The 25,296-nt window shown below is 54.0% G+C and overlaps 1 protein-coding gene and 1 non-coding gene across 2 annotated transcripts in view; both read right to left on the bottom strand.

Moving 5' to 3' along the window:
* Positions 1 to 5,011: 5,011 nt before the first annotated feature.
* SND1 (staphylococcal nuclease and tudor domain containing 1) overlaps positions 5,012 to 25,296 on the bottom strand; it is a 437,045-nt gene continuing 416,760 nt past the window's right edge. Inside the window, exons 17-24 of the mRNA XM_527879.8 lie at positions 22,930 to 23,118; positions 16,106 to 16,247; positions 12,756 to 12,879; positions 11,823 to 11,892; positions 10,538 to 10,651; positions 7,915 to 8,118; positions 5,722 to 5,766; positions 5,012 to 5,610 (exon numbers count right to left, since the gene is read on the bottom strand). Of these exons, the coding sequence (XP_527879.3) occupies positions 5,545 to 5,610; positions 5,722 to 5,766; positions 7,915 to 8,118; positions 10,538 to 10,651; positions 11,823 to 11,892; positions 12,756 to 12,879; positions 16,106 to 16,247; positions 22,930 to 23,118 (954 nt within the window). The 3' untranslated portion in view covers positions 5,012 to 5,544. The remainder of the gene's footprint in view (positions 5,611 to 5,721; positions 5,767 to 7,914; positions 8,119 to 10,537; positions 10,652 to 11,822; positions 11,893 to 12,755; positions 12,880 to 16,105; positions 16,248 to 22,929; positions 23,119 to 25,296) is intronic.
* MIR593 (microRNA mir-593) lies at positions 15,647 to 15,745 on the bottom strand. Its single transcript, NR_035931.1, has one exon. It is a non-coding gene; the product is annotated as a microRNA mir-593 (primary transcript).

Genomic DNA, 25,296 nt, shown 5'->3' with positions numbered 1-25,296 from the left:
CTCCACAAGCTAAGGCCACAGCATTTGTACATACATCAATTACATCAATTAGGTCTTTCTCTATCACCAACATCTGTTCTCAGTATACTATGAGACCCACGAGGCCAAAGATAACTCTCCCTTTTTCTCCCAGCCCTTAGAACAGTGCCTGGAGCAGCTCAGGAAATGCTAAATGCCTGAATGTTCAGGGGCTATGGATGGCTCAGGGCAGACTCATTCCCATCCTGGGGAAAGAAACCTCAAAGATGTTGCTGCTGGCAGAGCCACAGGAGCAGCCGCATTTTTGCATGTGCTGGTTCCTGCAATGGATCTGCAGAAATCCAGGGCACTGTCAACATGCAGTGGTTAGAAATATCTGCCTGCTTGAGGGCTCTGGGCCCGTGACAGGAGTCACTCCTCCGCCCTGTGCAACGACACCCTAGCCTCCTTTGTCTGAACTGGGACCCCAGCTCACCCTGCAGGCCCCCGAGGGCCAGGCCTGCTGGGATGGATACCCTCCAAGGCGAAAGCCATGACGGAGAGAAAAATCATAGGCCTGGGGCCAGGAGATCTGTTTTCTATTCCTGGCCCTGCCATTAATAAACTGGGTGACCTTGGGCAAGTCACTTTGTCTCCCTTCTCATCCTATAAAATGAGTTTGGACAGTGATAGCCAATTCTTGAACTTGAGAACTCATCAGAATCACCTAGGAAACTTGTTAAAGTGGATCCCCAGGCCCCACCCCACGGGGATTGGGGTAGTAGGTCTGGAGTGGCACTTAGATACATGTATATTTACATGACAATGAATGTAAAAAGACCACTGAAAACACTCACAAATGGTTAAAAAATTCGATAGTAGAGATTATAATAAAAAGCAGCGCTTCCCATCCCTAGTGTGCTACCTACAGGCAACCACGTTTAATCATGTTTTTGATCTGATGGTTACTATCTTATTGCTAAATAATAAGCTAGTTCTTGTTTTATCAACTTCAGACATTACCCATTGTCTTCCTGCTATGACAGATGAGGAGGACTCAGCTCACTTACCCCCCCACCACTCCTAATATAGTTCTGGCATTATTTTTGGAAGCTGTATTTTAATGAGCACCCCAGGTGATTCTGATGTAGTTGGCCTGCCAGCCACACTTAGTGCCTAGTGAGAGCTGGTGGCGACACCAAAGTGCCCATGGCCCATTTCTGAAGCCCCTGGTTCTGCTTGGCTTCTGGACTTGCTGGTAGGCCCTTTCCCTACCTGTGGAGGCTCAGAAGGGCTGGGCACAGGGGTCACACAGACAAGCACACTGTTCTGGGATTGTTGGGGACGGAACTGCCTTGCCCCGTCATCTTGCTTCCCCTTCTCATCTCATGTCACCTTCTGCCCCCAGTTGCATAATTAGGATGAGCAGATTTCTCCTTTAGGGCCTGACACAGCCCTAGCAGACAGCTCAATGTCTGACTTCTAATAATCAAGGAGTGGTGTATTCATACAATGGACCACACAAAATGCACAAGCTAAAATGAACCTAACCACGCAGATGAATCTCACAGGTGTGCTGGGTGGAAGACATCAGGCACATAAGAATACATATGGTTTGAGTCCCCTTATGTAAAATGTAAAGCCACGCAAACCAAGAAAAACAAATCAACATAAAAACATAACAAACAAAATAGGCCAAAATCATCTACTGGGATAGAAGTCAAGAGGGGTTACTTTTGGGGGTGAGAGCGGCTATGGAGGGGTGCATGAGGGGCTGCTGATGCTTTTTGGTGTGTGTGCTGTTTATGTGGGTAATGTTCACTTTGTATTTGAGCGGTACCCTTTTCATTTGTGCACCTTTTCGAATGTGTCTATTTCCTTATAAATGTTACCTCCCTTACAGGAATGAAGAAAAACCAAGCAGCTCTCCTTCCTCCCTCCTAAACTCCCCCCTTAAACAAGCCCTTCCCGGGATAGGACCAGGCAGGCTGAGGAGGCCAGAAACATCCCTGTGTGGTAGACTGGGTTTGGGGAGGTGGGTTTGGGGCTGGAGCCCAGAGACCTGATCCTGCCAGTCTTGATGTATTCCAGAGTTCCAGCCTGGTGCCCCACAGAGCAAAGCTGCCTGCTGGGTCAAGGAAGTGGCTGGAAATGAGGCCCAAGCATGTTACATGGGAAGGATGACAAGATACTCGCCAGCCAGGACTCATGTGCCTTCTTCCCCACCTGCTCACAGCCAAGCTGTCCAGGGAGAAGGTGGTGTATGGGCCCCCAGCCCGCCTCCACAGGCTGCTGGCCAACCTAGTGTAAATATTATTACACTCCTACGCATCTGAAGGACGTTAATTATTAAAACACATGCCACCCAGGGTAGTGCACTGTAATTAGGTTCAAATTAAATTAGCATCCTCTTGTAATTAGGACATCAATAACCACTCCTGAGGCACCAGCTTTCTAGCCCATCCCCATTGCTTCCCAATGTGGGCTAATGCAAAAAAACGGGGTCCACTCTCTCCCCAGGACGCAAAAATAATCAAACCAATAAATAAAATGGAGGCAGTCACGGGAGCCCTTCTCTCCACTGCCCGCCTTCGCTACTAATCCTGTCCACCAGCAAGAGGAGGGAGATGAGGTCGCTGCGGAGGAGTCTCAGCCACCAATACTTCCCTGGTGGCTTTCTCAAGCCCTGGGCTCTGCTGCATCCACCCTCGGAGACCAGGAGACTCCCCAAGCTGCCCAGAGATAAGCGATGCCTTCCCACCATCTGCTAGCCCCAGCTCTTCTCCTTTCCTCTGGGAAACTTCCCAGCCACCTGGGCCAGGGCCTCTGTCCCTTAAAGTCCCAGGGCACCACCCACTGCTGTGGCTTGTTATAGATAGCATGGCATCTGCTGCCTCCTCGAGAGCCCAGAGAGACGACCTTGGCACTCACTGGACCCAACACTGTGCTTGGCACTATCTGGGTCTTAATCCCTGCTTGGAGGAAGCCTAAATGGATGGATAACAGGTGCTCAAGAGACTTCACTATTCAACAGGAAAGGTGGATGGAGAAGCAGAACCCACAATCCTGAGGCCAAGGTGCAAGTTTTATAACTCAGGGGGAGTGGGAGGAACCTGTGGAGAGCTTTTTCTGGCTACTGGTGCAAGGGCTGGTGCTGAGTGGACAGCTACAGATGAAAATAGAACATGCCAATGTGTGCGCACTCTGTGAGTGCCTCCTTCAAATCTGCACCCTTGGCGCATGGCTTGCCTCACCCTGGTCCCAGCCCTATCCAGGTCACACCTCAGGAACTTGGCAGATGTGATACCGAGAGAAACACCAAGTTGGGGTCAAAACCAGACAAGCTGCGGTAGCGCCTTCCTGCCTGGTGACTGATCTGACCTTTGTCTCAATCAGCCTTGGCAGAGAAAAAAATCAGAAGTGGGAAGGCTCAGGCATAATTTCAATTGGAAAACTAAGGAGGGTTTATCCTTGGGTGCAGATGTAACCAAGGCAACTGTGAAGACCGTGAGATGATTTCAGACCCTTTCACAAAAGAGCGGGCTGGCATCTTGCCCTCTGCCGATTGTGTTCACTGTGAATACACATCGCACCCTACCAGAAGCACCTTTGAGGTCAAGAAATAAGTGAGATGGGCATTCTCTTCTTGATGGATAAAAATAAAATCAGAGACCATGGTGAGAGTGTGCTTCTCTGCTGGGGGCGGGACAGCTTCTCCAGGAGTGGGGATGATGAAGAGATTCACACCAAGTCATCATCCACACCCCTCCTGACTTCCTGGGCCCCCTAAGGGGCTGCATGTAGTCAAGGGAAGCACAGTTTACTGGACCATAAAGGGTCTGATTCAGACTGTATAAGCGCTTGTTCTGGCTAAGCCGGAGGCGCTGCAAGTAGAAACTGTGAGTCCCCAAGAGGACCAAGGGAAACTAGTGTTTCTGGAGTTGAACTGACTCAACATTTCTCCCCATGGCCCCTCCCTGGTTCTTCCTACCCTCACCTAACTATAGCGCACCTTGAGTATAAGCAGCACACATGAGAACCCCGTAAGAGCCCTGGCCAGAACAAGTGTGTGTTACGGCAAGACCTCCAGCTGAGGAATGAGATCCAGCCAGCCAGGCCCTACCACCTCCACTGACTGTCCCTGTAGCCCCCAAGATCAAAGGGTCAATTTTATATGGCAGCTTGGAGCATCACCCCAGATCAGAACGTTGGTGGGATGTGGGGCTGTCAGAAAGACGTGCCACCAAGTTTCACCAAAGTATGTGCCAGGGAGGGGCGGGGGCACACAGGTAATGCCGTCAGTGGAGGAATAATGAGGCGCTGGACACCATGGGCGTGGGGAGTGGTGACTCTCACACTTGACTTTCTCTCCCCGGGACTCCTGGCCTCACACCACCATGGCTCCTCCCTCATGGGCTACACGCAGCCTGAGGATTCTGAGCTCCAGGGCCAGTTCTACCTGAGGACTTTTGGGGAGAGCTTATCAAGTCAGACATGAGCAATGGCTAACCTGGAGCAGACAGGCCTCTCACCTGGGACCTGGGTCCCTCTTGGAGAAGCCGGCCCTCCTAGCTCTGTTCTCCAGAGAGGAACCAGGGGCCTGCATTCTAACCCACTCTATCCCAGACACAGCAGGAATTAGGGAAATCACCTCATTGCTCTCAGCTGATTCCTTTTGAATCCTTTCTTGGGGATCTGGCAGGGTCTGCCTAAGGCCAGACCCAGCAATTCACAGTGGGTAAATTGTCCTGGGTGCTGCTGGCCAAGCTGCTGTAACTCTCTAAGGTCCTTGAAAACAGCCATGTGCAAGAAGTCAAAAAAGACCTGTAGCCTCCTGCATGATGGCCATGGTGCCAAGTGGTGCCCACTGGGTCCAGGAGTTGCTTGCTCAGACTCTGAAGATCTGCCTTGCTTTCCCCAGCTGGCTCTATTTCTAGGGAGAATGTCCAGGCATTTGGATGACTATCTTGGGGGTCATTCAAGTGTCCAGGTCTCCTCCTGGGTGAAGCTGCCAAGACTCCATGCTCTGGACCACACTGTGATCAATAAGGGCTGCAGACAGCACGTACTATTTTATTGGGCCTCAAAAGCTTTAAATACAGAATGGGCTGGCCAGAGCGAAGATGTGAACACACTGGCATTTGAGAATGGACGTATCAGAAAAATCACATAATCAACAGTTGGACAGAGAGCTGGGACGAGGGCAGTCTGGGATAGAGGCAGGTGCCAGCTGGCGGCTGGCCTGGGTGTTAGGATTACTCCCTCCACTAGGACATAGTCTTTGATGTTTCTTCCTGATTTGAGGACTTTTTTTTAAAAAAAAGCCCACAAACCTCCAAATAAAACCAACTGGCAGAGACTGTGGATAGCAGTGCCCATCATCCCAGAGGACAAGGGTCTGCCCCAGAAAGCCTTGGGGTCCCCACCCCGCAGCCCCGATGCCACCCCATGAGACATTTCCACACACTGAAGCAAAGCTGGACCCAATCTACAACCCCTCTCTGGGGTTTGGAGTTGAAAACACCCTCCCGGCAGAGGAAGAGGGACTGGCGTGAGCGGGGCTGGGGGCCAAACCCGATCCCCTCCTTAGCGGCTGTAGCCAAATTCGTCTGCATCATCAGCTCGAAAGTCTCCATAGCGCCACAGGTTCAGCTGTAAGAAAAAACAGACAATAGCTCTTCAGGGATATGGGACCCACCGGAACTCAGAGGGCCAAACCCCTCAACTCGGTACCCTCTGGGGGCTCCCAAGGTAAGAACTCACCCTGGCGCTCTTGGCTGACTCTTGGGCATTCAGGTATTCTGTGATCTGGAGGGACAAGAGAAGAAAGGGAGTGGTCAGAGTTGCCCTCAAATGATCAGCCAGCAGGACCCTGCAGAATGCTTAGGTAAGCGCCAGAGCTCTCCCTTGCTCAAGCCTGTCCAATGGAGCCTTAGTTCCCTCAGAGTAAAACGCAAAACACAATCAGATTAGTCTCCTGGCTTTTCCCTTAACTCTTCGCACTAGCTCTTCTGTCTGCCTGGAACGCTCCTCCGGTCACGTCCTCCTGGCTACCTCTCCCACCTGCTTCAGGTCTGTGGTAAAGTATCTCCTTCTTAATGAGGTCTCGGGCAACCCCATTTAAAATTACAACCTAGGCCAGGTGTGGTGGCTCATGCCTATAATTGCAGCACTTTGGGAGGCCAAGGCAGGAGGATCACTTGAGCCCAGGAGTTCAAGACCAGGCTGACCCCATCTCTATAAAAAAAAAAAAAAAACTTAGCCAGGCATGGTGGCCCATGAATGTCTGTAGTCTCAGTACTTGGCAGGCTGAGGTGGGAGGATCACTTGGGCCAGGGAGTTGAAGGCTGCAGTGAGTCGTGATTCCGGCACTGTGCCATTGTACTCCAGACCTGGCCTCAAAAGAAACCAAACCAAACAAGAGCAATACAAATACAACCTTCGCCTCCTATTCCTGACTCCCTGGATTCCACTTCTATTTTTCACTGCAGTTATCATCTTCTAATATCCTATTTAATTTACTTATTATGTTCATTGTAATTGTTGTCTCCTCATGCTTGAATGTAAGCTTCTCAGGGCAGGGGTGCTGTTTCTTGCTCACTGATATACTGTAGGCCCTCAATAAATGTCTGCTGATAGAATGAATAAATAAATGAGCATGTTAGGTGTTTATCTCAGGGACTGCGGCAGAAGGAATTTTCTAGATAGCAGAGGCATTATGGGCAGTTTCATATGGGGTACAATAAGATATCCAATTCTATAGGGAGGCTGAAGCTGACCTCCTAGGAGCCATCTCCTAAGGAAAGTGGGGGTCTCTCCAGAGGGGCTTAGGGGTCGGGCTTCTCTTGAGACACAGTGGCAGTCCACAGGGGTGTCTTGTTCCAGTGAGTCATCAGCCTGCACAGCCACCGACACATTATGTGGGCTTGCGGTGTGGTGGGGAGAGAGGAAAGGCCAGGAGGGCTGGGAGAAGGGAGAGCAGTGGGTGAATGGAAGAGAGATGAAGAGGAGGAAATTGTTTGGTTTTCATGCCCTGCCTTTCTTGCCCCTGTCTCTGAAGGAACATAGGGAGAAGCTGGCCACATCCTGCTGCCCTCTCATCACTTTCTGCTGGGAGACGGCAGCTCTGTCAGGGGCCTGAGCTTCCCCAAGTCTGGCCCTCTTGGATGGTTCGCTGATTCAGCCCAGCTGGGACGCAGGGCTGGTCTGCAATAGGGCCTCAGTGGCTGCTTGGTGAAAGGGTAGAGAGGGACTCAGAAATGTATAGTGTTGGGTGGAAGGGGCTGCCTTGTATCCAGAGCCCAAAGCTAATCACCAAAGGCTGCTCAGTGCAAGCTGTTTCTCAGGTACGAGCGCACTGATTGTCACGATCAGCCCTGAGAAGTGGCAAGGCAGCTAGTGCTCCCCTCACTTCATAAGCAGGGAGATGGGGCTCAGGAGGCTGGCTTCTCCTCTCAGAACAGTGGAGGCAGGACTCCAAGTCCAAGGGGCTTTCCAAATAGCCAGAGGGTTGTGTGGCAGAGTCTTTCTGGGCCCTTTGGTGCTGCCTCCTCGACAGCTCTGGCTCGGGGTGGCACTGGGTGTTAGGAGTTGGTTATTGACTTGGAAGCTGTCTGTTGGAGAGTGAGACTGGGAGAGCGGGAGGGACAGGCCTTGACCCTCTCCACATCGCCCCTGGCAAAGCTTTCTCGCCTGTCACCTGGGGGTACATGGGGAGGGAAGCTTTCCGCTCTAGTTTGCAGCTGCATTCTCAGCCAAACCCGCAGCCAATTAATTTGGGATGTAATTAGCTTTAAAACAAAAACAAAAAAACGCCAACAAACCCAAATCCATTATCTTTCCCCAGCAGGAACAGCAGGATGGTGGATTCCCTGCTCCCTTCCTGGCTTGTGGAACAGTCCCTTTCTCTGTGAGGGTGGTGGCGCAATGCTGGGGCCGCCTCTCCACATCACGTACCACTTTCTGGAACTGTTTCTCCTTGCGCACCTCCACCATGACCAGCCCTTCCTTCACCAAGCCCAGCCCCACATCGCCCTTGGAATCTGCAAACTGCAAGGTGACATGGGGGCAGCCGGCACTCAGGTGTTCCACGTTGAGCAGGCACTGAGTGTTCTGGATATCCCGAACTACGCTGTCCACGGCGTCCGTGCGGGCATCATCCTGGAGCAGAGACACACTCAGGTCAGAGCAAGCCAGAAAACAACCACTTGGGCCCCAGCTCCTGTCCATAGACTCCCAAGAAAGTCTGGCCAGCAGGGGCCTGTAATTTTCTCCCCAGAGAACCCTAGTGAGGTTGGCCAGGCACGGTGGCTCATGCCTGTAATCCCAGCACTTTGGGAGGCTGAGGTGGGTGGACCCCTTGAGGCCAGGAGTTGGCGACCAGCCTGGCCAACACAGTGAAACCCCATCTCTACCAAAAACACAAAAATTAGCTGGGCATGGGGTGCATGCCTGTAATCCCAGCTACTTGGGAAACTGCGGCACGAGAATCGCTTGAAGCTAGGAGGCAGAGGCTGCAGTGAGCCGAGATTGCGCCACTACACTCCTGCCTGGGTGACAGAGTGAGACTTGGCCTCAAAAAAATACCAAAAAAACAAAAAACACAAACCAGAAAGAACCCTAGGGAGGCAGAAACAGGCTCTGGATAGGAAGCCTTCCCCTTTTCTTTTCCTTGCCCTCAGCCAGAGACTATTTGCAAGTGACCCCTTTCTTTCCTACCCTGTGCTCCCACCCACCTGCCCTGTGTCTCCGAGGAAAAGTGACTTCTTCCCACTCAAAGCTCACCTACACTTGGTGCCCTTTCACTTCCTTCCTCCAGCAGGACCTTGCTCCAGTGCACTATGCCCATGACATCCTGTGTCTCTGTCTTTTTTTTTTTTTAAGAGACAGGGACTAGGCCAGGTGTGGTGGCTCATGCCTGTAATCCCAGCACTTTGGGAGGCCGAGGTGGGTGGGTGACCTGAGGTCAGGAGTTCAAGACCAGCCTGGCCAACATGGTGAAACCCTGTCTCTACTGAAAATACAAAAATTAGCTGGGCGTGGTGGCGGGCACTTATAATCCCAGCTACTCGGAAGGCTGAGGTGGGAGAATCGCTTCAACCTGGGAGGGAGAGGTTGCAGTGAACCGAGATTGTGCCACTGCACTCTAGCCTGGGCGACAAAGCAAGAATTCATCTCAAAAAAAAAAAAAAAAAAAAAAGAGATAGGGACTGGCCAGAGTGCAGTGGTGCCATCATCTCACTGCAACCTTGAACTTGTGGGCTCGAGCGATCCTCTCACCACAGTCTCCTGAATAGCTGGGACTAGCTGGGAGTACAGGCGTGTGCCACCATACCCAGCTATTTTTTTTTTAGAGACAGGGTCTTGCTATGTTGCCCAGGGTGGTTTTGAACACCTGGGCTCAAGCAGTCCTCCCTGCTTGGCCTCCTATGCTGGGATTACAGGCGTGAGCCACTGCACCTGACTCCACATGTCTGTCTTCACCGACGTGTTTTGTGATACTTGCCTTCAGCATTTTCTGTTGCATCTCTCCTGACCTTCAGCAACTTTGTGAAAAGGTAAAGAGTAAATTTGCTTATTCTTCATTTGCACCCTTTATCTGGTGACAGTGCCAACCATGGTGATCACACAGCTCTCACTCCAGGTACCAGGCACCTTCTCAAAGCTAAAGCCAAGGGCAGCCCCTGGGAAGCCTCAACCTGCCTGAGCTCCCGGGGGATCTGGACATTGTAGACTGGCTTTCTGTTTCTGGGGATAGAGGGTATCCACGACCCTCAGCATGGGTTCTCTCCTTTCTGGCTGCATATGCTGCCTCTGGGCTCCTGTTCTCAGATGGCAGGACCCCAGCACTTCCTAACACTCTCTCTCCTCCCCATCACACCTTCCACATACTCAATCTGGGCAATCTTGTACACCGCATGGTTTTAACTACACAGACCCATAAATTCCAGGTCTCATCTCACTCCCCAACTGAAAACTGTAAGGCTGCCTGGAGGTCCCACTGCCCAAATTCGCTCCTTCTCATTCTTCTTGGCCAACAGCAACACATCCACACATAAGAAACCCAGCACCACCTTTGTCTCTAGCCTGGCCTGTTACAATTGTCTCCCACCCATTCATTCTAGTCCCTCTGTTCACTGTGCCATCAGAACTAACTTTCAGAAACACACTGGACCATGTCACACTTCTCCTAGAAATGGTGCCACATTCCTCCTGCCTATACAGCACAAAGAATAAACTCCTTGCCAGGGTAGACAAGCCCACGACACTAAGCCCTTTCCCGTCTCACCTCCTGCCACTGCCTGATCACCTCCTGCCACTGCCCAAAAGCCCCCTGGGATCCAGCTGTGGTGGTCTAGTCTTTGTCCAAATGCACCCTGGCCTACCTGCTTCTATGAACTAGCTGGAATGCTCTAATACTACCTCCTCGGTGGCATCTTCCTCAACTTCCCATCTCTTGAGTACTATTACTAAGAGACCGTCATAGTTTCCATCTTCTCCTGTCAGCCCATGAGGGCTGCAGCAGCGGCTAAGTGTCAGTGGACAGTCCCCTTTGGAAGGAGGAAGACTCCAGACTCACATCTTGGGGCACCTGGATGAAGGCGAAGGCATACTCCGTGGCTTGAGCTGGCAGCACCCGAGTGCTGAAGGCAGGTGATAGGGTACCCAGGCGGGTGGATGGCAGGACCTCTCTCTGCAGAGGAAGCAGCAGACCAACATGTCACATACTCGCTGCCCCCTTGCTCTCTCACAGGACAGCTCTCTGTGGCCAGGCCTCTGGGAATGCTAACTCTGGGCCACCCTGTTCATCCCATGACTTGGTTCCACTTTGCAATGTACAAAGGCTTCCCAGTGGGTGAAGCCTGGAGAGAACGTGCCCTGCTGGTCCAGCAGTAGATGGGGAGCTGTGGCTCATACCCTCACTCTGGGCCTGGTGCTGGCACACCTAGTGGTTCCCATGAAAACAATCGCAGTATAACTGGACTCTAATCGCTTTTCCATTTCCTCCCAATGCCCTTCTGTCTGTGACATGGGTTCCCTGACTACGTTCCCACAGGCCAGGAGGTGCTCCAGCTGCTGGCTAGGGGAGCACACCAAGACAAGTATCCCTGTGGTCACCGGGCCTGCCTGTGGTTCCGGCCCAGGCATCTGGGTTCACCCTTGTCTGGCAGGACCTCTTCCTTTGTGTATTCCCAGGAGATGGGTTGGGAGCATGGCCCAACTCTGGGCTCTCTACTAACAGATCCTCAGTCCTAGTACTTGAGGAAGGCATGGGAGGTACGCAGACAAGCAGAGCCATGACTCAGGAGCGTCACCCTCCTGAATGACAGTTTTCTCACCAGCTGGCTGCTGTTCCTCAAGAGAACCTCCCAGGAGTTGTCAACAGACTCCCAGGCCCAGCCGGAGAAATTTTTCTCCCAAGGCTGCCAGTCAGTCACTGTTACCTTGTGACTGTCCCTTCCCAGCAAGCCTGAGTTTGGGGATGTGCCGGGGATTAGCGCATGGAACAAACACCCAGTTTGGCTTGAACACCAGGAACTGTGGGTGTAAAGGCCCTCCATGTGCTACAGAGGCCCTGCCCCCATTCTGCAGAGACCTCAGGCAGAAGAGGAACTGTGGGTGTGGCTGGACACTCATCCGTGGGGTCTGGATGCGGGACCCATCAGTGCTTGCAGCCACTGGTCATAGACCCCAGTTTTGCCAGGTCACTGAGGGGGCCTGGCCTGTTACACGCACAGCAGAGATGCCCCAATGCTCATTGTTCTATTGGTAAGCTCAGAGGGACCTTGGAGAGATCAGATGGATTTGACTCGGGGGCTGCTGTGTTTGATAGCCCCTCCAACACTCTGGTCCCCAACACTCACGTTGCCGTAGTCAATGTAGAAGACATGTATTTTGGCAGGAGACTCGACTTTCTCTACTCGGGCACGGTACCTGCAATGGCATCATGGGCAGAGCTCAAGAGACAGCCCTGAGGACTCTGGGCTCCCAAAGCCTCAGCAATGGCAGGGCAGGGGCAAAGCATTTCCCTGCCTGGGTTCAACGGGTGTCACAGGGGACAGTAACTGCACTCCATCTAGGCCCAGCCTCGGCCACTGTGGTCACCACCTAATGGAATCAGAGCATAGCTGGGAGCAGAAGAGGGAGAAAGGAGCATGTGGAGCAGATTAATGTGTCCTTGGGGCATAAAGCAACAAGACTAATGACTAGATTGATGTCTGCTGTTTAAACCCAGTGCACTAAACAGCAGCTGTAATTAGCCAGCAGATCTGTCTGGGAGGCCGCAGCAGGGAACATATCCAAGTCACTTCGTCACCCTGGGAAGGCCATGGGCCCTCCCTTGGTAGATTACACATCAGCGACCTTCTTCCGGCCTGTGAGCACTGCTGCTCATGTCCTAGACAGCCGGGGAAGAGGGTCGGGCAGCTGGTTTAGGCTTACTGTAGCCCAGCCTCTACCTCAGCCCCCTGTAACATCATTCTTCCTGGGTGGGGTGAGGGGTGTGCTGGACAGCCTGGCCGGCTGGCCAGCCAGCCAGCCAGCAAGGGCTCCCACCCTGGAATCCCCCAGGAGACAAGGAAGGAGCCACTTCTGTCTGGCTGGACTGCAGGGGTGCACAGGCCAGAGTGAGGCCCCAGATGGGCTGTGGGCAATGAAGAGGGACACCCAGGAGAGCTGCTAGGGGCCATCATTAACCAGCTGGGGAAACCAGACTGCTAAGGCAACACCCGAGGCCTGAGGACAGCCCTGCTATCGTTCCTGCTCAAGATTCTGCCTTGCTTTTCCAAGTGGCTTACCATTCTCCATCTACAAATTTGGCAATGCAGAACTCTCCCCTGCGGGGGGCATAGGAGCCCTCTACAGGGGGGTGACTGGCAATGTCATTGCGCATGTTCTCCATCAGCTTCTCCAACTGGGTGCCTGCCAGGGAGGAAGAGCACAGTGAGACCTGGGTGCTGGGTTCCTCGACGGCTCAGCAGGGTTTTTCTGGGAGTGGTTGGGGAGGGAGCTCAATGTAAAATTCTGGGGGGCACTGCAGCACTGGCTCTGTCCCCAACCCATGCGGGGAAGCCCTCTTGGTCCCCACTCCAGAGGTTTCATGCCATCTGCCTTCAGAAGTGGGACTGGTGACTTGCTGACATGTTGGGCCTTAAAGGCACACACAGCCTTGCCATCTCAGCTCTCCAGTCTGCTGGCCCAGGGTGTGGGAGCCCTTGGGATGTGCCTGAGCTTTGATTAAGGAGGTGGAGAAAGAAAGTAGACAGGGAGCAAGGACAATGCCAAACAGCCTCCTCCAGGGTGAGAGCTGGCCAGCCCGTACCCCATTGCTGCAAGGCCAGCTCCTGGCCTGGGCCACAGAGGTGGTAACTGACAGAAGCCACTGTCCACTGCCTTTCAGGGGGCAAAAGTAGGGATGAAGGATGGGCCCCACACCACCGTGGAAAAGGCCCCAGAATTGAAGCCATGGAAGATGGGGGAGGAATTCTTGGATCAGGGCCTAGAGCCTCAGTATTATTCAAACTTGGCCCCTCTGACCCTTGTCACCCTGCAAGAAACATGCTGAACAGGACTTCCAGTGCTGCTGGGCTGGGGCTGTACTGTCCCACCCTGCTACTCAGGGCCCCTGCGCCACAGGAGGAGGGATTCCCTGCCTTGTCTTTCCCTAAGCACTCTGACCTTGGGTCAGTGGTCCTGCTGCTTATTTGCTGCTTTTGCCTGTTTTAGCAACACCCAGGGCCTACTCAGTTTCTCTCCCTGGCTCCTTGTAGAATTCTCCCACCCTGACTCTGGGAGGCATCAGTCCCTTCTGGCCCTGATTCTAGCTCAGTCTCAGACCTTTTTTGCCCCTTCCATCTCAGAAGCAAGGAGGGTGACTGTGGATCTGTGGTCTAAGTGTGGGGCTCCTCTCTTTATCTTCAGGGCCCAAGGCAGTGCTGTAAGGAGGGCGCAACATATGTCTGTTGTTACACTTGCCACAGTCAGCCTTATAAGTTCCCTGCTACTATACTGTGAGCTCCTTCAGGGCATAGAGCATAGCTCACTTCTTTCTGTTTACTTGCACAAAGCCTGGTAGAATCCCCAATGCATGCAGGGTGCTTAATAATTCAGCTGCATTGAAAACAAACTCTGCATAAGCATGCAGGGATGTTATGTCCACTCTTAGGCTGCTGCAGAGGCCACTGGTCCTGCATCCACACGACAGAGGCCTGAAGGTAGCAGCCGCCCCTCTCCCTACCCAGTGGTCAGCCCTCTATAATTCTCTTTAGACAGTGCTCCTTGCCATAGACAGTGAAATTCCAGGGATTAAGAAGCCTTGACAGACAGCTTCCTCCCTAACTTGGTCTACTTTCATTTTTTTGCTCCAAGGCAACAGAAGCAGGACTTTGCCTCCTGCCAACAGGCAAAGCCCTCTGGGAGGTCCTTACAGAGCCTCACTGGTCATTTGCAGCTAATGGCAATGTTTTCGTCAGATCCCTCTTGAAGACAGACTCTAATTGAAAGAAGGGAGACAGGGTGAGAGGATGCCACCCAAGAGGGGATGAAAGGTTTCAGCAGAGAGGGGGCTGTGGATCCTGAGGTTCATCTCCATGGATACCATGGAGCCACCAGAGGGCAGGGGCCTTCCTCTCTGGAGCCCACCACAAATCCCCAGGTGGCCTGCCAGGAAGGGCCTCACTCCCTTCTCTTCCAGCATTCTAAGGACACATGGTTTTCTCTTTTCTCTTGTTTTCTGCCTCAGATTTCTGCTCTCTAAGACTTCAGGGGCTTGTTCTGAGTCAAGGCGGGTCCTTCCCAGCAGGACCCAGAGGCTGAGTAGAGCCTGCCTGGGAGTGATCGCATCCTTTTGCTCAAGTTCTCTGGGGGGCTGGCGGGGATTTTGGGGTGGTGGATTCTAGCTGGTTCCTCTGCCCAGGAACGGCTCTTGTTCCCACTGAGACCACCACTACAAGACTCCTTCCCTGTCACATGACCCAGCCCTAGAGGCTGGCCACCGCCCCGGTTCATTCAGGCAACTGCTGGAGCAGCTTTCAGCAGGACTGTGGCTGACCTCAAGAGAACCTAATCCCGCAGGCTCGTGGGCTCCATCTCTACCCCTCCCCCTCGCGTTTTTCCTTTTTCAAGCACAGCCAGCCCAGGGCCAGGAATGGTCAAGTTTTTCCTGGTGAAATGACACTGCCACAAAGGCAGCTGCCTGGGAAACAGCATTAGAGGGAAGTGGCTGAGACGGGGCTGGAGCGGACCTGGGGTGGGCTGAGGAGGCTGGGCAGAGCTGTGTCCTGCCATCTGGGGGACTGCCCAAGTGCTGCTGACACTTCCAGCCCCCTCTGTCCACCTCTGCCTACCATGATTTGTTTCCTGGGATCCAGAGGCAGCTCTAAGAGCTTTTCCTTCCGCTCCAAACTCAACTGTTTCCCTGCACAGGGTGGCCATGAGAAAAGGGAGGTCAGGGTGGAAAGCGTAAGCGGTTGGAGGTGTAGTCGGGCTAGCGGCTGCCAGAGCTCTCTCCTGCCCTTTGGCCTCCAGAAACCCCAGGTCTCTGCCCAGGGGACCCTGGCCACAGTGCACACCACTCAGGACGGAAGGAGGAGAAGGTCCTTCAGAGACTGCCCGGGGATGTCTTCCCCTAGAGCGCTGCCTGTTTCCATGGAAACTGGCTATCACTCAGGGCTATGTTAACCTCTAGAGAAGGAGAAACCCCAGCAGAGACAAACCCAGCACCACTCCTTGCTCCCCCAGAGGGAAAGGGGCTGAGCAATGCCTGGCTGGTGCCTGACAGATTCTGGGGGCTACAAATCATCCTGCCCAGCATAGCCAGGGGTATGTAGGAACAAACAATCACCTAAGAGACTCAGAGCTCCACCCAGATAAACCTGGTTATCTCACCTGCGTCCAGAGGACCTGTCCGGCAGCACCTCCACGCCTAAGCCCAAGCCAGGGCTCATGTGAAGGCTCCTGAAGTAACTCCAAGCCCAGAGGAGCAGTGGGACAAGGCAGGGAGACAGGGGCGGCAACGTGAGCTCTTCAGGGGAGGCTCCTGGACTGCCTACGCATTGTTCCTCCCACCCACTGGGCAGAGGCCCCCTACCCCCAGACAGCGCCAGCTGGACCAAGCCAGGAACCACGAGCCAGCGGCCTGAGCACTCACCGGTCTCCACATCCTGCACGTAGAAGTGCAGGTCATCAGTGATCTCGGTCACAAACACGGGCTTGTAGCTAGCAGATCGCTCCTTCTCCTCCAGCACTGGCATCACCTCCTCCACGGGCTGCTCCTCATAGTGGGCCCAGACCTGCACGTTCAGTCGGCAGAGGTGAGAAGAGGGCGAGGAAGTGAAGTCATAAAAGACACTGGGAGGCCAGGCGTGGTGGCTCATGCCTGTAATCCCAGCACTTTGGGAGGCCGAGGCGGGTGGATCACGAGGTTAGGAGTTCAAGACCAGACTGGCCAATATGGTGAAACTCTATCTCTACTAAAAATACAAAAAACTAGCTGGGTGCGATGGTGGGCGCCTGTAATCCCAGCTACTTGGGAGGCTGAGGCAGGAGAATCGCTTGAACCTGGGAGGCACGGGTTGCGGTGAGCCAAGATCATGCCACTGCACTCCAGCCTGGGCGACAGTGCAAGACTCCGTCTCAAAAAAGAAGAAAAAAAAAAGACACTGGGAAAGGGGTTTCGGGCAAATGGGATCGGCCCTGGGCGAGTGACTGTGGGGCACTCGATTCACACCAGGCTGAGCCCCTGAAGCCCTCTATCTCAGAGGGGAAAGGTGGGTTCTCTAAAGTTCTGATCTAGCAGTTCTCAAATTCTGGCAGGCATCAGAACCAACAAGGGAATTTATTAAAAATGCAGGCCCCAGATCCCACCCCAGGCCTACCAAATTACAATCTGTTCTGAGCATCCCAGAGAGTAAAAAAGAGCAAAACCAGATCCCAGGCTATCTCATGCACGTCCGAGTGTGAGAGCCCTGCTTTCAAGAACTCTTTGGCTCTGGGCTCCTCCCACCCGCACCTCTCTTGCTCCAGCTCCCCATCTCCCTTCCCCGTGGCACTCTGCAGGGCACTCTGAATTCTGCAGGACCTCCTGCTGTCACAGGGCTCCTGGTGCTCCTGAAGCAGTCCAAGCCACAGCCCTAGGCTGGGGAAGAGCTCACCAAGAATGCTTCTGCTCAGCAACTTTCCCTTTCTCCATCCTCCTCACCTCCAGCAGGTTGCTCTGACCTCAGCCCAGAAGCTGGGCCATGCGCTCTCCACCCCTCCCTCTCTCCCTTCCTTCCCCAAGCCCTGTGCTGTCAGGGCTGCAGTGGCTCAGAAGCTGATTTGACGCGACAGCGTGTCAAGTCCAATCCTGCAGCCAGGAGATTATCCAAATGGTGAGGTCTGTCAGAGCAGGGGAGGGAGGTGGCTTTCCAGCTGAGCAGCAGGAAGGGTGGGTGGGAGAGTGCAGAGAATGGATCACGCGTGGGGTCCCACAGACACACACAGGAATAAGGATGATTAAAAGTATTTGCCCAAAACTTCTGTGCTTATTAGGTGCCAGGTACCATTCTAAACATTCTCCAAATATTAATTCATTTAGTCCTTACAACAACCCTTTGAGTAGGTCTTGGTATTATCCCTGTTTTACAAATGGGAAAACTGAGGTACACAGGCTTGCAGCTAGAAGTAGTGAAATCAGAATTCAAACATAGGCAGCCTGGCACTACAGCTCTTCCAGGGGCATTTTGGCATTGACTAGGTATCCCTGAGAAAACACCACCAACCAGGAGGAAAAAGCTGTTTGTTGGTGGGGGGTGGGGAGGGAGATGAGGACTTATGTCCCTGTTGTTTTTGAACTTGCCATTTGACATTGGTCAAACTTTTCTGGGTCCCCTTTCTTCTCTCTCAGCTGAAATGCAGATTCCTCAGGAGCTTCAGGACACAGCAGAAAGGCAGGAATGCTGGAATTCTGGAACCACCTTGGGTCAACCCAGACCCCACACTTCTGCCTTCAACGCGGCCTGAGCGTGTGTTCTTCCACTAGAAGGAGCGGCTATGGGGGAATGACTGAGACATCTCCCAGGCCCAAGCTTTCCACCATCCTACATCAAGCAGTGCCTTCTATGGCTGGGCTTGTGGGCCCCTGGTATGGGGTCTGGCCTCCTACCCAAATAGTTCCTGACCCCTTCTCACCTTCCAGGCTCCTGATACCCTAACACCTGTCCCCATCACCAGAGACCTCTGTACACACTGCTGCTTCTAGTCCCCTAAGCCCTGGCTGGCCAGAGGGGAGGAGGCAGGCAGCAGGACTTTAACCCACAGCTTTGCCTCTAGTCAGGACAGAGGCCCTAATCCCTCAAGGGCCTTCCTGCCCATGTGGGGAAGTGGGTCTCTAGCTTGTGGGCTTCCCTGTGAAAGGGCCAGGGGATAGCCATAAATGCTTCTGATGCCAAGCCTATGTCCTGATGGGCCTGAGGCTTTTGCCCTGGGCCTCCAGAGCTGGAAGTTCCCTGGTATCTACTTAGCCAGTCACTCCTATTGACACCTGGGCTCCCAGCCCTTCTGGGACGCTTGCAGCTCTGAGGATCAGTGGGACTCACTCGGCCTCAGAGACGAGACTGTCAGCACTACCTTAAGTGAACTGGGATGGAGCCCTCCTGACCCAGGAGTCTGCTCCCTCATTCCTACCAGCAGGCACCCCTGCAGTCCTGAATCCCTCAGCACGTCCTCTGCTCTGCATCCCATGCAGGTGCTCTTCCCTCTTCCTGCCAGCTCCCTCCTTTCCCGGCACTGAGCTTGTTAACAGAGACCAGCATTCTGTGCTGGTTCCTGAGTGGGCCATGGCCCCTGAGCCTGCAAGCTGTTGAGGGCTCCCATCCTAGCCCCACCCTGCTCCTTTGGCTTGGGGGAAGGCGGCCCCTCAGCAGTGTTGATGAATTCGGAACACACTGACAGGATGAAAGCAGAAACTGCTAAAGACTCCTCAAGTAAAAGTGCCTTGGGTGACAGCATCAGGTGTCCTCCTTGGGGAGAGTGGGGTGGAGCTTCTTTCCCAGCAGGCTCAGGTGGGCAGCAGGTGTGAGGTCACGGAAGATGCAAACCAAAGCCTTGGGGATGGCCCTCAGCCCCCAGCACTAGGGCCAGTCCTGTAACAAGGTGCCACAGCTCACTTCGTGGTGGGTGGGGTGGTGCACACTGCCACCTGAATTGAGAAGACAGCAGAAGCAAGGTGTCTCCATACACAAAGTGGCTGGCACTTGAGGTTGCCAAGAAGCATACAGAGGGTAGGAGAGAGACAGCTGTCTCCTCAGATAAAGGAACTGTGTTTCTAGGAGAGGCTGACCTTTGGCCCTTCAGGCAGTGCAGCCATGACGGTTCTCTCTTTCCCTGTGGGGATGGAGGTGACCAGCTGTTCCTTGGGACTTGCAGCCACATGGGCAAGCTGGTCCATGCAGGCTGGCCAGGTGGCACCTTGGTGGGAAGGAGTCAGTCAGCTGGGACAGGCGTGGTTGCCCTTGTCCCCATCCTTAGAACAAGCGTGCATTTGGCTCAGGCTGCCCTTCTGCAGAGCTGGGGTGCATGGAGGAGACACACTCACTGGCAAGACACCTGCCAGACCCAGCCACTTTCCACAGCCATCCTCAGCCCCTCACAGCTCAGATTTCCCATAAGAAGCTGGTTTCTGGGAATCCCCATTGTAGATGCTCCTCTTCCTGGACCTCTGGGGAGATGACAAGGAAAACTCCAGAAGAAACAGTAGTTGTACACTCAGACACAGAAAATTAGTGCTGTATGGCTCTACCCCAGCCTCTTGAAAGATGGAGGAGCTGGGGAAGAGCCTCTATGGCCAAAGAGCTGGGCAGAGAACAGGGGTCCTGAGCTTGACCTAAGCAGCAGGGCCCAGGAATGCTGGGAGAGCCAACCACAGGACAGTCTGCCCTTCTCATGGACCACCTCTAAGCATGTGGAGAGGCTGTTACTAAGCCTGGTATTGTGGAGAGGCTGTCCCAGCTGACTGATGCCAGGGTTTGCGGTCAGGTGGGGGAAGTGTCTCTCCAGGCCAAGGCCAGGGTGGAGCTCTGCCCCTAGTGGGGCACTGCTGGTACCCCCCGTGGCCCCAGCTACAGAGCAAGACTGGGAAGGGTGGATGGAGGCCCCTCCTGCCTGTTCATCTGCTCCAGGCTGCTCTGCCATGCAAGTTCCTGTCTTGCTCGGGTCCCCTCTACACTTTGGGGCTCCTTGTGTTCTGTTGCTGCGGCCACCCTGAGGGAAAGAGCCCATCAAGCCAAGCACAGACCAGGCAGGTCAGGAATGGAGGCTGTCTCTCCTGTCCTCTCCCCGCCCTGGCTCTCTCTCTTCCCTGCATTTCCTCCTCAGGGAATCCCAGGTCCTTCTCTTGGCAGGTGATGAGGACTGTGGACAGAGAATCCACTGGCTGGAGTCTTTCCTTTCTAAATCCTGTTTAACATTGCTGCTTGCAAGGCTCCAGGGGTGGGGCTGGCGAGGGGCCAAGGTGGCAGAGGCCTTTAGGCCTGCAGCAGGGAAGCCAAGCTCAATAAAAGCCAATCGATGGCCAATCCAGCCCTGTGCAGGGCCCTGCTGAGCACGTGTGTGAGATGGGGTTAAGGAGGGGGGACAGGCATCTGCCATCTGTGGTTCCCTCCTTCGTCCTCAGGTCTGCCCGGGGCTGCTGAGGAGGAAGTGGGGGTTACCTCCTGCCAAGGGAGTGGAGAGCCCTATCGGCCTCTTCACTGAGGAGGCATCCACAGGGCACAGGGAGGAATTACACTCAGCAGGGAGGCAGTTAAGCCTTCGTAGCTGGGAAACCAGCATTCTCAGGTTCCCCCAGACAGACACACTCACGAATGCATGCACACACAATCACACTCCCTAAAGCCTTCTGCACTTCCTGGTCTCACAGAATCCCTCAGCATTACCTTTCCTTGGTTAGCTACAGGCACAAACATTCCTGCATCCTGATGCTAACAGGATCTTGTAACCACTGTCTCTTGACAGGTAAGGCAGCCCTTGTGGGATCGAGTGGGACAAGGCTGGGTACACCCCAGATACTCAGGTTACTGTCCCCCAGCCGGCCACCAGATGCTCTTATTAGGGTCCAGCCGACTCTTAGAGCTGCTACAAAGCTCTGCTAGTGCTGCTCCTGGGAAACAGTCCCTCCAGGAGGAAGAAAGCCAGCCTCGGTTCCTCAGGATCCTTGACGAGCAGACTGGGATTTGCAGGAGAGGGACCCAGGAGGCGGCAGGCCCTAGCACTGAGAGTTGTGCACTGCATTTTAATTGGACTGGAATAAAAACACGCAGGCCGTGTAAGTAATTAATCACTGGTAATTACTCCTCAGCGTCATCAAGTGGCACCAGCAAAATGGTGACTTGGGCTCTTTCAGACAAACCCACTGTGCAGTAAATAACGATGCTGAGTTCAGCACAGCCCCTGGCAGGGAACCCACCCTTCCATCTCAGGCCAGAGTCCCCTCCCTGTGCTCCCCTGGGTTCCTCTAGAGTCTCTACTCTTAGAGGGTAAAGGATCGCCCAGCTCTGAAAAGGTGGCTTCCAGGTTCACTGCTGAAAAGCCAGGAAGCAGGGCAAGGACGAAGATGCTTTTGGCCTCTGGGCGTTAGACTCTGGGGCTTGCCGCTCTACCCCCAGCTGCTAACTCTTCTGTGAAAGTGCCAACCTTTAAACAGGAGGCCCCAGCGCTGCCCCTCCCCCCCTCTCCCTGCAGCAGGCAGAGGACATGGGGGTGGCAGTCTTAAGTTCAGCTGTCACAAGCAGGAAATCCAGGAAGAAGCCGTGTGACTCCTTTCCTGTAGGAGCTGAGGCTGCCTGCTTCCCCCTCATTCTGGGAGGAGGAGGCTGGATGTGAGCAGGAGGTGGGAATCTCCTCTGAGGTCTGATGGTGGCTGCCTCCTGCAGGGCACTGACCGTCCCTTTCATCTGTGCTAGCTTTGTGGTCCACCTTTCCCTGGAGTCTTTCCACCTCCACTCTCCTCTACCACCAAGGGGCTGGTTGCCTGCCCCAATCCCCAGGGGAAGGGAAGAATAGATAGAGAGAGACCCAGGAGGACAGTCCCAAGGGGACAAGAGATGCCCTGAATGAGGAGGCAGCTGCTTGGGGCTGGTGAAGAATCTGGTGCTTGTGGGGCCTCAAAGCCCCCGACTCTTTTTGGCAGGTGTCCGGGCCTTAGCTCTGGGAAGTGAGTTTTGAGCCAGATGGCTGCCCCATAGGGAAGGAAGCATTTATTCCTGGAACAAATTTATGGCTCAGCACGGCTGTCCCACGAATCCTCCTCAAGCTCAGAGAAGCCCTGACAAATTGGTGGCCAGCTGATTTATCCCCATTATCAGGGCCGGGCTATAAGTCAAAAGCAACAGGCTGGGTGAGCCCGGCTCCCACCTCCAAATCACTGCATTCCTCAATTGTCAATTGGTTTCCAAAAGCCACTTTCCACCCCATCCCCCTTGTCTCTTCAGTGCGGTGCCCACAGAGACTGATGGGCTATAAATCTCTTGTCCTAACAGCTAGAAGCCTCTCCTAGGGTTGTTTCCCCACAGGGCAATGTGAAGGAAATTCAGATGTGGGCTTGGGCCGCCCAGTCCTGAGGGCACTGACAGAGAAGGGTCAGGGCTGGGGAGGGCTGGGGAGGGAGGGGCGCCCCGGGCATTTTGTCCCATGGCTCCACAGTCACCTAGACAGATTTCTGCTTCAGGACCACCTGAGCAGGCCTGGGATCACTGATGACATTCTGGGCTGGCAGCCCAGGCCCACCTCAGGTCTGCAACAGGCTGTGGCCGAGGACACCTCAGCTGGCAGCCTCTCCTCGCCTGTGTGTGGCCTTGGTGTGGGGTCTGAGACCAACACCTTCCTGGGCTACTCTGTGGGGATGAGAGAGCTTCCTCCTGTTCTCTGGAGGCAGCAGCATTAGTGTGTGAGGAGGACGGGAGGACAGGGAGAGCACAGCTGGGCTGCCACGTGTACCTTCTCTTTCTTCTGCTTTGCGGCCTCCTCGGCAGACAGCAGGGACTTGTAGTAGGAGCTGCGTTCGGCGGTGAAGTGGACCTTGGAGAGCGCGTGCTCCACCAGCAGGACGGACAGGTTGGCACCGTCGATGTGCAGCCAGCCGATAAAGTTGCCAGCCTTGTCCATGCTCTCCACCTCCACCTCCACCTGGGACAGAGAGACAGGCGTAAGCCTGTGGGGGCCAGGCCTGAGTGTGCAGGGGCTGTGCCTGTGAGGAGGACAGCAGCACCGAAGCCTTGGGCTCACAGGCCTTGGCAGCCGCTGCCAACCTCTGGGAACCCCTAGAACCCTTCAATTTCAGCCTCTCACGGGAACAGACACACCCCAAAACTCGACTCTCTTCTCAGAGCCCCTTCCCCTCCTTGCGGCAGAAAGCTACCGGGGCAAACGGGATTCTCCTTAACCTGAGAGAGAGAGAGAGAGCGCGCAGCTGAAGGTCAGGAGCAAGTGAAGAAGCAGGCAGAGGTCTTGGTGCCTCCCACTCTTCAGCACCCTCCCCAGCTCTGTGCTAGAAGACAGGCAGGTCCTTAGGGAGCGAGGCAACCCCTGGGGAGAGGGAGGCTGCTTTTCCTGGTAGAGCTGAATGAATTCGTGTCTAATGAAGGTAATTAAAGTGGTTGCATGAAAAGCAGGAGAGGAGAGGGGGAGAGGACAGGAGAGGCAGAAAGACGTGGGCAGGAAATGCATCAGCGCAAGGGCAGTGAGTGACAATCCCGCAGAAGGAGTGGCCAGAAGGGTGTGGGCTGTGGCTGAACCCCAGAGCCCTCAAGGAACCTCCACGGGCCTCAAGGCCTCCTCCACTGACTGTCTCATCCCGAGGACCCAGGATACCAGACCTAGCACTGACTGCTTTTCTAAAAGGGCAGCCTCAGGATCGTGGCCCTCGTGGTAGCTGATCTGCTCCCACATCGTGAAGGCCACGGCCCAGGATAATTTCCTTCTTTGATTTTCTCCTGACCTCTTTCTTTCCCTGCTAAAGGGGCCTATAAATGTCTTTGCTGCCAAATGTAAAAACTTGTATTAATTTAAATGCCTTCAAGCTCGATTAAGCAATAAAATGAATGTCTAAATACCTGGGAATTCTCGAGGTTGGAGCTGGAGCTAGTGACAGAAGGTTAGAAGGGATGAGGGATACTGGGTGACATGCCTCCCCAGAAGGACAAGGAGGTGGTCTGGGTGTGCAGAGAGAAGGTAGTGGGGAGGAAAACAGGCAGGGCCCGAGAGGCAGGACCCTCGCTTCCTCCCATCCTTGAATACCCTCTGCGTCCTTGAGGCCCACATTTGATCCTTCAAGAGGAAATGCAGGTTCAATGACAACTGAAGTTGGAGTGTGGTATAGAAGGGGATGTGTGGAGTCTATTAGAGTTATTAACGAAAAAGAGATAATGGAGAACATATAGGTCCAGTCCATGTTGATTCTGTAGGTGGCACTGGAGAAGTGTAGCTATTAAGGGACAGAGCTGAGAGCAGAATCCAGGTTTCCCCAATGCCTTCTCTACACTGCCTCCTGGCAGAAAAGACCCTGCCCCTCCCTAATACCCCCTTTCCACAGCCTTCTGTTTCAGGAGCAGCCCTTCCTTCCACTGCCATACCTCTGCCCCCTCCACCATCCAGGACCGTGGGACCCTGCAGCTCACTAGTAGAGCCTGGGCGTAAGTGCTGGCCCCAATTCTGGGCTGGGCTGACCCAGTGCCTGAATTCACGACAGAGTCCAGTGTCTGTGGGTGTTAAAACCAGTTTCTCCTATCTCTAATTTTGGCAACTAACCTGCTGAAGGACCTACTCTTGTAGGAGAGAAGGGCAGGTGGGCAAAATCTGAGGTTGCTCAGGTTTCAACACCTTGGATCCACCTTGCAAATGCCCAGGGCGCTGGAACAAAGGAGAAGCTTGGCCACTGGAAGACTGAGCGCCTCCTCCAGTGGGAGGCCAGGAATGGGGAACAGACTGTCATGCCTGCAGGGGCTGGGGGAGGTGGCGGGGGTAGTGTGGTAGGGGTGGACAAGACCTGTGAGGGGCAAAATGATACATGAGAAGACTGTCTCTTGCTCATCTTAACTTGCCAAGCTTTATCAAACATGCTAAGGTCAAGAAGCAGCAGGTCCTAGAGGAATTCTGGGGAAGCTGAAGGAAGAACAGAGAGGTTGCTTGCCTTGTGTTTAGGGGTTCCTGGACACATGTCTGGGCAAAAGCAAATGAGGCTGGTACAGTTCCCAGCCAACACTGAGCCCAGGCCCACATCAGTTTCCGCATTCCCTGACCTCTCGTCTTCCACAATTTTAGTAGCCAAGTGTCCTTTCCCTAAAACCAAGGATGTCTGCCCTGCTT

Source organism: Pan troglodytes, chromosome 6, assembly GCF_028858775.2.
Source record: "Pan troglodytes isolate AG18354 chromosome 6, NHGRI_mPanTro3-v2.0_pri, whole genome shotgun sequence".
NCBI classification, from domain to species: Eukaryota; Metazoa; Chordata; class Mammalia; order Primates; family Hominidae; genus Pan; species Pan troglodytes.
This window is presented reverse-complemented; position numbering and strand designations above follow the sequence as displayed.